Raw genomic sequence first — 12348 nt, 5'->3', positions numbered from 1 at the left:
TTTGTTATTAATGATATTTTCATTGTTATCTGGGTGATGGATTGTATTGTTCGGCTCAGTTCTGATGCAGTGTGAATGAGAGGACGTTCTGATCAGGCTTTGAGCTCATTATCAGGGGGTTTTCATATCTGAGCTGTTTACTGTAGTGTTTGTGTCCATCATCATCATCATCATCATCAGAGTGGTTCAACACATCAGACACTCACTTCCTGCTTCTCCCAGCGCTGCAGCGTTCAGGAGTTTCTGCTGGTTTGCTGAAGTTATGAATCATCGTCTGGGGTTCGGATCTGAGCGAGTGTGATGTTGTGGGAGGAGGTTTGCGCTCCGGAGGAATGTCGAGTGAAATTCCAGCCCTGTTCCTGAAACAGAACATTCCGACACCATGATGCGTGTTGTTTTAGGATTGTTCTACAGTCTCCACGCAGGGGTGTCTTATGTAAAGGTTACAGTAATGTGAGCTGCTCACGGGTTAGTCAGAGTCTTTGTTAAACACATTAGACACGATACGGAGCACAGCTTGGCTCATCAATCACTTCAACCTGGCTGGCCTTTTCAAACCTTCCCATCAAGTTATGAAAACATTCTCGGAATGTTCAAAATGTAAAGGCTTTAAAAAACTTCCTTTGTTATGGGAACATTCTATTTGAAACGTTCAAACAGTGTTACTTTGAAATGTTCAACGAACGTTCTAAAAAAAGTAACATTAAAAAAAAAAACGTTACATGAATGTCCAACTAAAACCTTTCAAAAATAAAATGTTCTATGAGCACTTTCTACTTCAAAATTTCAGTGTTGAAAACAGTCGTGCTGCTTCATATGTTTGTGGAAATTGTGGCACATGTTATTTTTCAGGATTCACAGATGAACAGAAAGTTCAGAAGAACAGCATTTATTTGAAATAGAAATATTTTGCAACATTATAAATGTCTTTACTGTCACTTTTAATCATTTTCAATGCTATTTAAGTTTTTCTACTTCTAAATATCACTTTTAATTCAATGCTACATGCCTTTTTTTTGTAAAGCTCACACACCAGCTCTCAGCTCTGCTCCTGATCAGCTCTCTCAAACACAAACAGATTTACATGTTAAAATACCACATTCTGATTAATACGCATCTGACTGAACAGAGGTCTGAAGTGAATCTGCTGTGCATGATTATATGAAAAATATCTGGCCACTAATAATGTAGATCCTGTAACTCAAGCTGTGTAACAGTTTTTCTCTCTAAAGATTATTGGAATGTGTTTTACAAGAAAATACGGTTTCAGTTTTTCTACTTCACAATGTCCTGTTTAATTCAATGTTGCTTGTCATTTCTTTGTAATTAATTGTAAAATTTACTAGCAATTTCTGAGTGAAAATTGCCACTGTTTTAACAAATAAAGCAGATGAATTGACATTAGTTTATTAATGCAAGACTGTTGTTGAAAACACTGCTGTTCAAAAGTTTGGGGATTTTTAATGCTTTTGAAAGAAGTCTCTTCTGCTCACCAAGGCTGCATTTATTTGATCAAAAATACAGTAAAAATTCTGACAAATTATTAGAATGTAAAACAGCTGTTTTCTATGTGAATAACTGTTAAACTGTAATGTATTTCTGTGATGCGCAGCTGTATTTTCAGCATCATTACTCCAGTCTTCAGTGTCACATGATCTTCAGAAATCATTCTAATATTCTGATTTGCATATTATAAAGGCACCTCCTTGCTGAATACAAGTGCTCATTTGTTTGTCTTTCCACCATGTGGGGTCAGAGGTCAGTTCTGCAGCATCTGTGTGTAGCTGTTTCTGGCAGCTCAAACTCTCACAAAGCGTTTCACATCCACGCCGGCAGAAGCCTGAGAACTTTCACTTCCTGCTTGCTCTGTGCGTTCTGTGAGAGGCGTGAGCGCTCAAGCACAACACAGAGAGCACCGAGAGATGCTGCTCAGAGCTGTTTGTGTGTCAGCGTCAGAGAACATCCAGTAAAACACAGCGATGAGATCAGTACAGAGATCAGGAAGCCGCTGCGGATTATTAGAATGTAAAACAGCTGTTTTCTATGTGAATAACTGTTAAACTGTAATGTATTTCTGTGATGCGCAGCTGTATTTTCAGCATCATTACTCCAGTCTTCAGTGTCACATGATCTTCAGAAATCATTCTAATATTCTGATTTGCATATTATAAAGGCACCTCCTTGCTGAATACAAGTGCTCATTTGTTTGTCTTTCCACCATGTGGGGTCAGAGGTCAGTTCTGCAGCATCTGTGTGTAGCTGTTTCTGGCAGCTCAAACTCTCACAAAGCGTTTCACATCCACGCCGGCAGAAGCCTGAGAACTTTCACTTCCTGCTTGCTCTGTGCGTTCTGTGAGAGGCGTGAGCGCTCAAGCACAACACAGAGAGCACCGAGAGATGCTGCTCAGAGCTGTTTGTGTGTCAGCGTCAGAGAACATCCAGTAAAACACAGCGATGAGATCAGTACAGAGATCAGGAAGCCGCTGCGGCCTGCGGTTACGAAGGCTTCCAGTAACGAGCATCTGAAGTCAAGGGTCACACATTCAATCAGGCTCTTCTTAAACATCTCACTGATGACGAGAGCTGATCTTCATCTGATGTTCTCAGACCAGTCGTTCAAAGCTAACCTGATCAGATTTTGGCCATCGGATCAAATCTGGGAAATGGGTTGTTCAAAAGACAAAAAGGAGTCTGAATTCGGATTAGATTGCATTAAATTCTCAGTTTGTGTTGTTCAAAACGTTTTAGTACGATCGGGATACTTTTGATCAAAAAAAAGAAAAACGGGATTGTTCTGATCCCAGCAGAAGAGTGGATTTCAGGAACAAAAATGTCATAACACTTTAAAACTGGTCCAAAACATACAGCATTTGTAACATGCAATACATCCCCAAATCCTCAAACAGCTGTCAATGTCAAACAAAAATATTATATTTAATTGAAAAAAAAATGTTTATCACTGATTGTAAACTACATTGGCACAATCATCAGAAATGGACCAGTCAGAAGTAGTTAAAACTAGAATGCAAAAGCATTGACTTTTTTTTCCCCATCTCATATTTTTCCCCATCAGCATGTCCCTTTAAGGGCTCCAGATTTCTGAAATCTGAAAAAGTGTGTATCTGATAATTGTGATCCAATCCAGTTTTGCTTTGAAAAACCAGCAGAGAAGTAAGACGGGTCACCTGATCCTGGATAGCAAAACATGGGATTTCCAAATCCAGATCATTCTGATTTTAAACATTTTGATTTTAAACATTTAAGTTAAATGAACAACTGGACCCTGATGATCATCAGGTCAGAAATGAAGGGAAACAGCGACACCGTGAGTCTCTCAGAAGAACTACAGCACTAACGCCTCGCGTGACTAAAAACGACTTTTCTATCATGTCACTAAACAAAACAATTTTGCAAAAAGTAAATTTTTCAAGAAAATACTTTTTACATTTATTTCAACGTGTTACTTGCCATTTCGTAGTAATTATGACATTTTCAAGAGAGAGTGAAAATAGTTTCTAAACCATTTTTTTCTGTATTTTTTCCCCCAGCTGTTTATGAATCAGTCACCTAATGTCTGACTCTGAGCAGCTCTAGACTGTGAGATTTCTATATAACAACAACAACATCAAATAGAAATTCATGAATTGCTTTTAAAAATCATAAATTAACTTACAAGTCCAGGAGTGACTTTGATGTCAGAGGAGCCGGCGAACATCATTTGATCTCATCAGAGAATCTGCAGGAGAAACACTGGATATATTTACAGAAAACAGCGCTTGAGTGCAGAGTTATTATCATTAACTAAAACAAAAACAAAAACAAAAACTATAAAATAAAAAAGGTAAACTGATTTTATTTCAGCTAGTTATAACTATTCATCTGTCAGCAAATGTGGTTGTTAGCCGAACCCCTTTAACCTGTATTTGAAATATATTTTCTTAGAGATTTTAAGTTAATATTTCACGTGTTCACTGACATCAGGTAATGCTCACATGAAATGCAGCTTAACAAACCAAATATTTATATTTTATTATATTTTTAAATAATTTATTTTAATTTAATGTTTCTATAATAGACTTAAATGTTTTTATATATTATTGTTGACTGTTTGTTTATTATTTTAAAAATATTTATTTTAATTTTACATTTTTTATAATTTAATAAATGTTTATAAATGTTTTGATTGCTTTTATTTTTAAATTTTTTTATTTTCAATGTTACATTTTTATGATTTAATTTTAAATAATTTATTCTGATTTTTTAAATAACTTATTTTAATTTGACATTTTTATAATGTAATGAATTTTAAGTAATTTGTTTTGATTGCTTTTATTTAAAAAAAAAAATTTTCAATTTTACTTTTTTATGATTTAATTTTAAATAATTTATTCTGATTGATTTTATTTTAAAATAACTTATTTTAATTTTACATTTTTATAATTTAACAAATGTTAAGTAAATTCTTTTGATTGCTTTTATTTATTTATTTTTTTTTTTTAACATTTTTATGATTTAATTTTAAGTAATTTATTCTGATTGATTTTATTTTAAAATAACTTATTTTAATTTGACATTTAAATGACATTAAAATGATTAGCTTTCCATCATCAACCCCGAGCTGGGAAACCCTGGACTGTAGCTTGAGGTGCTTCTTTTTAAATGTGCAAATTGCATATTCATATGCAATATTTGTCATCTGCATACATATTGCCACATTTTCGTAAATAAATACATAAATAATAAGAGCTTGTGAGTTGTCAGATGTTGAATATAAAAGATCAATATCAGTATGCATCGTTGTGCTTATTTCAGTGACACAATCTGTCTTCCACAAACACACGGATCAATATTTGCGATGTGATGATCGATCATCTACAGCATCATCTGGATCGATCAGCTCTGTCACAGAAACCTGTGTGATTTTCACTGATGACCTGCAGATCTTTCACCTTGATGAGCACAAGCCTGTGTGTGTGTGTGTGTGTGAGCGTGTGTGTGAGCGTGTGTGTGTGTGTGAGAGAGAGAGAGAGCTGTATAAAATCAAGCACTATCCATGCAGTCAGCATTTACAAACATTTCTGAAAAAAAATCTGTTGTTCTGAAGAGCTCAGTGAACTCAAGCGTGGTGCTGTGATAAGATGCCGCCTTTGCAATGAGTCAGTTTGTGTAATTTCATCCCTGCTAGATATTGCACGCTCAGCTGTAAGTGGTATTGTTGGAGAGTGGACGTGTTTAGGAACAGCAGAAACTCCACCAAGAAGCAGAAATCCACGTGAAGTGACAGAGCGGCTCACCGAACACTGAGGTGCATGGACTGGAGAGTAAAAGTCAGCAGCGCTGCTTCTCTATAAAGACACTAAAGCGTGATTAAGAGCTGTAGATGACACGGCTATTGTTAAAATTGGGGAAATTATCTGTGGATGGCAAGGAAATATAACATAAACTTGAAAATTACTAGTTTGTTTTCTGCTCATGATGAGAGTGTTCTGATCGTGTTTGTTTTCAGCACAATATAAAAAAATCTTCAAGAGGAAAACTCTTTTCTGTCACAAGGCCTTCTGCTTCACTTATGTGTCTAAACATAAAAAATAATAATACTTTGATAAAACATCTGATCTTATTTTTTAATAATCATATCTAATTGGGCTCAAATAGCGCTCCTTTTTTTTAATAGAAAAACTTGGTAACACTTTATTTTAGTGTCTCTTAACTAGTTGCTTATTAGCATGCATATTACTAGAATATTAGCCATTTATTAGTACTAATTAAGCACATATTAATGCCTTATTCTTTATCCCTAATCCTACCCAATACCTAAACCTAACAACTACCTTACTAACTATTAATAGTTTACTGATAGAAAAATCGTAGTTAATAGTGAATAAGTGTTCTTTATTCTAAAGTGTTACCAAAAACTTCTGTCCATATAGTAATATAATAGAGCCTTCATAGATCGAATGTGTAGCCATGTAAACAAACAAACAAACAAAAAACATTTACTTATTTGCATGTTTCTTACATTTTTATTACTATAATTACTTTTTCTTTACTTTTTAATTGTTTATTATATATTTACTTTAATGATTCATTTATTTAACTAGTTAAATAAGAAAATATGATTATGTATATATTAAAGTTTTTTTTTTCTCTTCTTCTTTTCTTTTCTTTCTCTGTTCCTCTCTAAATAATATTTAATATAATAATATAACATTGATTTCATATATCCAGGATCAAGGGACTCGCTGCGTTGAACAGTCTCTATTGTATGAAGTGCTATAAAACTAAAACTGACTTACTAAATTGGACTTTAGACAATTAAACACTTAAACAACAGTTACCAATTAAAGTGTGATTGTTGGTGGTTTAGAGGAGGATGTGAAAGAGATTGTGTGTGTGTGTGCATATGTGTGTGCGTGTGTGAGAGAGAGTGTGTGTGCGTGTGTGAGAGAGAGAGAGAGTGTGTGTGTGTGTGAGAGAGAGTGTGTGTGTGTGTGTGTGTGTGTGTGAAGCTGCAGAAATCCTGCTTCATCTTCATCGGTTCATGACGTCATGCGGCAGTGTGGCTCAGACCCGCTTCGGGTTTTGCTCTGGTTTTGTGAATCAGTGGTTTCTGCAGTGAAGCACCACCCTCCTCCTCCTCCTCCTCCTCTCTGACGCACATGAGGAGAATCCCAGCGCTCGCGTCACCCGCGCCACTCCGCTTCATTCATAAAGTCCGGCTGCCATTCGGATGAAATGTAACGCGCTGCTGGAGCGTCGTGCCATTGGCGAGCGCTTATAACGCGTCCCTCGTTCGGACAGCATGAATTACACATAGGTGAGTGATGTTGTTTAGCGACGCGCGTCCTGTCTGCCTGCGTTTAACGCGTTGGAAATGCAAATTGTTGTAAATGCAGCGAGTGTGGAGCGCGGCGGCGCGTTCTGCGTGCGTCTGGTGTTCATCAATAAACAAACAATCGAACGCGTCTCTGGGTTGCTGATGTGTCCGCGCGATGATGGAAATCTGCCGCGGCGCGTCGCGTCGAGCTCGAGTTATGACGTCAAGCCTCTGAATCATAACATGAATAATGACGTCAGTCAGCAGCGCGTCGCGTCAGTGCGCAGCAAAAGACGGTTGTGTGAGTTTTAATATGATTTATGTCACGCGCGACATACATTCACATGTAAAGAGCGCGTGAAACAAGCATCACTGACTCTCTCTCTCTCTCTTCAGATGCGAGCTTATACTGATCAGTCATTCTGAAAGGCTTTAATTATTCTAATTAACTGGCTAGTGGCGCGGTCTGAGTTTATTAAGCTCCAGCAAATATATATATATATGTGTGTGTGTGTGTGTGTGTGTGTGAGAATACAGTCAAACCAAAAATTATTCAGACACCAGATATAATTTTTAATATTTTTTTTTTACTAGTGGGTGCAGGACACTATAGCTCATTTATGTAAGTGAGGAGAGCAGAATAAAGTAAACTAGCTGAAAATAAAATGACAGTAAAATTGATAAAAAAAAATTTGGGACCAAAAATGATTCAGACACTTTGACCTGAGCATGTTTTGCTGAGGTGTTTTTCTTTAATTGCTAATGCGAGCTTTTTACACCACAGACTGAACTAAATGAATGCTTGGTAATTAGTTGAGCTAAATTGTTTTATCTAATTGTGTATTAAATTTAACAGCTGACAGCTATTCAACTTCAGAGACCAGATATAATTTTTGATATTTTTTTACTAGTGGGTGCAGGACACTATAGCTCATTTATGTAAGTGAGGAGAGCAGAATAAAGTAAACTAGCTGAAAATAAAATGACAGTAAAATTGATAAAAAAAAATTTGGGACCAAAAATGATTCAGACACTTTGACCTGAGCATGTTTTGCACACATTATCAAGATGAATTTGTTCTGACACAGTTTAACTCTGAGTTCTTCTCATATTTTATTACCATTTTCTAAACTATAGCGAATAAACTGTGATAATGTGTGCAATGTTGGTGTCTGAATTATTAAAGTAATGTAACTGATTACATTTGATTACTTTTCTAAATTATCATTTAAATCATTTAAAGATAATCATGTAAAGCAGGCAGGGTTAACCTTACAGTAGTGCTCAACTCTCATTACTGTCAGACTTTCTTCATCACTTGAATTAAGATTATAATAATTACATTTTAAAGCACAGCCACCACAAAATCAGACTTTACCAGCTCTTGTTACTTTGAGATCGTTCTGAGGTTAAATACAGGTTTAAAAACATAAGAAATAGTTTAATAGCAGTGATGCTGTTTTTGAAATCAAATCTTTGCTATGACAGCAAACACATCTAACAATGCCTGGGAAAAACAGTTCATCTTAAAAAATAAAGCATATACATAAACCCAAATAGGAAATAAAACAGTTATCAAATAAGCATGTGTCCTATTCTTTATCCTGAACATTGGTGTCTCATATTTTACAGCAGTCAATGCAATTTATGAAAGAATTCAATTAAATCTGTATGTGGGTGTGTGAAACATTTAGATTTTACCCACTTTGTAATCGTTAACATTTTCATAAGTAACTATAATTTAATTACACATTTTTTTCAGTACCTGTAAGAGATTACAGTTACATTACAGTATATATAATGTAAATGTAAAAATGTAAGACAAGAGATTTCCTCCATGAATAGCCCACACGAGCGCTGTATGCTGTGTGTAACTGCAGTGCTTGTAGATTCTGGTGTCCTACTTTCTGCAGTTATTATCAGCACTGAACGCCACAGCATCCTCCACCAATCCCATAATGCCCCAGTGACATCAGCGGGCATCTCTGGCTCTGCTCTGTGTGTGTGTGTGTGTTTTCCTCATGAATACTCAGTGCTGTGAGCCGCTCAGTTTCCCAGCATCACGCATGCACAGGAAGCACTGAGTCGCTGGTTAATGGTCAGTGTGTGTGCGGTCAGAGAGTTAAACAGCTGTAATGAATGCTGAATCAAGCACAGTCGCATGGTTTATGGCTTCTAGTTCACTGGACGTGTGTGTGTGTGTGTGTGTGTGTGCATCATCGGTCCTACCGGAGTGTGTCTCAGTCCAGAGCGTCTCGGTCCGTTTCGCTGCAGGACACGCATCACATGACCACCTGTGTCATATAAGAGAAATCAAACATAACATTCATTAACATTTGCATGACCCGCATAAACTCAACAATATGTGTCAGTAATAACAAAGATCTTGACCTGTCCTTATTATTAACTAAAACTAAAACCATAAAAACATTTCCATTACTTGAAATAAAATATTATTATATATTAAATAAAATATATTTTATTTCAACGAGCTGCCAAGGCAACATCTCATTTTCATTGAACTGAAATAACAAAAACTTTTTAAATAAAAATGACAGCACATCAAATTTAATACAACTTTAAATAAAATTCAAATAAAAAATTAACAAATAAAATAACGTCTAATCAAAATATTGACAAAAACTATAATAGTATACCAACGACTTCTCGTTTTCATTTAGTTTGTTAAAGTGCTAACATAACTTAAAATTAAATAAACTAAAACCTAATAAAAACTATACACACAAGTAAAAACTACTAAAAATGACAAAAACACAAAACAAAATTACTAAAACTTTAAAATTAAAATAAAATGTGTTTGTGTGTCAAGTCACCTTTATTTCTATAGTGCTTTATACAGTACTGATTGTGTCAAAGCAGCTTTACAGTGTTAAACAGGAACATAGTTTGTCAATAATGCAAGAGGACAATAACAGAGTAATTTTTCAGCTAAAGTCAGTTCATTGATGATTCAGTGATGTAATCATCCAGTTCAGCTCTCTTCAATAGTGTTTGTGCAATCAGTCAAGCGTCCCCAACTAAGCAAGACAAAGGAACCAAAACTCCATCGGTGACAGAAATGGAGAAAAAACCTTGGGAGAAACCAGGCTCAGTGGGGGTCTAGTTCTCCTCTGACCAGACCAAACTAGCATGCCGTGGTTTAATTCCAGGCTGCAGCACAGGTCAGATTGTGCAGAGGACTCGTCTGGTTCCCGTGGTCTTGTGCCGATGGCTGTCGAGGTGATGAGGTCTTCACTGGGGATCTGTTTTTAGTTGACGTGGTCTCCGCTGACATTCAGGGCTGTAGAGGTCGTCTCTAGCTGCTGATCCACCATCTGATCTGGATACAGACTGGATCCAGGTTAAAGAGATGGGTCTTTAATCTAGATTTAAACTGACAGAGTGTGTCTGCCTCCCAAACAACACACATGTTGTTTTTTTTAGATGATTTAAAAAGTTTATACAATTCTTCCTCTCCTATAGTAGAGAATGAGTGGAATTGTTCCTCAGGCGATCTATAGCACACTATCTGATGTGATACTGTAGCTGATGGCTGCATGGTTACAATTTTATCTCTAATACTTTCCCTCCATGCAATACGAAATACCTCTAGTTTTGTTTTCTTCTAGCTGCGCTCCATTTTCCGGGCTGCTCTCTTTAGGGTGCGAGTGTGCTCGTTATATCACGGTGTTGGACTGTATTCCTTAATCTTCCTTAAGCGTAAAGGAGCAACCGTATCTAAAGTGCTAGAAAAGAGAGAGTCAATAGTTTATAGAAAACAGAGTTTTTCTGAGCTGTTGGATTTGCTGAGGAATTGAGACAAATTGGGAAGATTATTTACAAAGCAGTATTTTCTTGTAGAAGTGATGGTTCTACCATATTTGTAATGATGTGTTCTGATCCAGATGGATGGTCGTTCTGCAGTGATTCTGCTTATGTTGCTGAGTCAGCACTCAGGGGTCCTGATGATGGACAAGCGTCTGTCCGTCTGACTGCCTGTTATTTTCTCTTGTGCTTCTTACAGGCGTCTCACACATGCTTCTGGACCATGAGTGATGAGTCTCCGTTACAGACGCGCCTCACCACTGTGAGTACAACCAACACACACACACGCGCACACACACTCACACGCACACACACACTCACTCATTCACTCACTCACACGAGGGGAAATTATTTTTTTTTTATTTTATTTTTTTCTGGTGTATATTTTGTCACTTCAAGTAAAAGCAAAAACTAAAATAAAATATAAAAGAGGCTAAAAGAAGCAGCATTTAATAGGATTCTGTTCCAGCAGCTGAACTCTGATGCATTATGTATGTCTAGTGTCTTTTATTCTGCTGGCAGGTGAGAAAATGTTGCTTTACTTGAACTGCGAAACATTTTTTTTCCCAAAAGAACCAAATTGATGATTGGAAATATGTCTATATTTCCTTCATAGAAATGAATGGGAAGCTTTGGTAAAGGAGCCGCTGTTTTTGCAGTTTTCATGCAGAACATCAGCGTGAGAAACTGCAGACGAAGTGTTTTTCTGTCTTTTGGCATTTCTCTGCTGAAAGTCTGTGCTGTTTGGAGACGCACTGAAGCTCAGTGAGAGGAAATCTGTTTCCAAATTCATTCGCTGCGGATGAGAAAAACACGAGCAGCTTGTGTTAATGGGTGTGTTCACAATCACGTTACCTGTATGACATACCAGAGGATTCAGTGTGTCTGGTACACCACATCCCACCATCAGCAAAACCTGTGACAGACATAGAAATTAATCAAATAAATCTTTAAAAATCATTTATAGATCTAACTCTGATGCTCTGAAATATAAAAAAAAAATTCTTAAAAATTCTTACTTATTGGCATAGCTTGTATAGGGTTATCATATGTATATGAATAAAAATACAGTAAAATTGTGAAATATTATTGTAATTTAAAATATTTGTTTTCTATGTCAATATTTGTAAAATGTAATTTATTTCTGTGATCAAAGCTGTATTTTCAGCATCATTACTCCAGTCTTCAGTGTCACATGATCTTCAGAAATCATTCTAATATGCTGATTTGCTGCTTGAGAAACATTTCTGATTATTATCAGTGTTGAAAACAGTTGTGCTGCTCAATATTTTTGTGGAAACTGTGATGCATATATTTTTTACATATATTCACATATAAAACAGCTATTTAAAATTGCTTTATTATTCGAGTATATCTGGCGGATCTGAAGCCAGTCGTGTTTCACCTGCTGTAGGTGAGGAAGCTCCTCAGGTGAGGGAGGGGCCGCAGGGAGACGGTTGCCATGGAGACACAGACGGACAGATTCACCTGACAGAGGGAAACCCCTCACAGGATGCCTGTTTGTGTCTCAGTGCTGCACACTAATTAGTTTACATGGAGCACAGATGGAAAATCTCCATAAGCACATGCACTTAATGTTTGTTCGCTTCACACACACACGCACACACTCACACGCACGCACTCGCACGCACGCACACACACACACTCACACTCATCTGAACTCCAGACACCAGCCAAACACACAC

The 12348-nt window shown here is 36.6% G+C and overlaps 1 protein-coding gene and 1 long non-coding RNA gene across 2 annotated transcripts in view; both read left to right on the top strand.

Moving 5' to 3' along the window:
* Nucleotides 1-2109, top strand: part of LOC107729628 (uncharacterized) — a 9896-nt gene extending 7787 nt beyond the window's left edge. The window contains exons 2-3 of the long non-coding RNA XR_001638604.1: nucleotides 1759-1762; nucleotides 2100-2109. This is a non-coding gene — a long non-coding RNA (uncharacterized LOC107729628). The remainder of the gene's footprint in view (nucleotides 1-1758; nucleotides 1763-2099) is intronic.
* Nucleotides 2110-6710: 4601 nt separating this feature from the next.
* Nucleotides 6711-12348, top strand: part of LOC107729611 (voltage-dependent calcium channel beta subunit-associated regulatory protein-like) — a 17371-nt gene continuing 11733 nt past the window's right edge. The window contains exons 1-2 of the mRNA XM_016540241.1: nucleotides 6711-6817; nucleotides 10842-10904. Of these exons, the coding sequence (XP_016395727.1) occupies nucleotides 10866-10904 (39 nt within the window). The 5' untranslated portion in view covers nucleotides 6711-6817; nucleotides 10842-10865. The remainder of the gene's footprint in view (nucleotides 6818-10841; nucleotides 10905-12348) is intronic.

Source organism: Sinocyclocheilus rhinocerous, unplaced genomic scaffold, assembly GCF_001515625.1.
Source record: "Sinocyclocheilus rhinocerous isolate Xijiao unplaced genomic scaffold, SAMN03320098_v1.1 scaffold488, whole genome shotgun sequence".
NCBI lineage: Eukaryota > Metazoa > Chordata > Actinopteri > Cypriniformes > Cyprinidae > Sinocyclocheilus > Sinocyclocheilus rhinocerous.
This window is presented reverse-complemented; position numbering and strand designations above follow the sequence as displayed.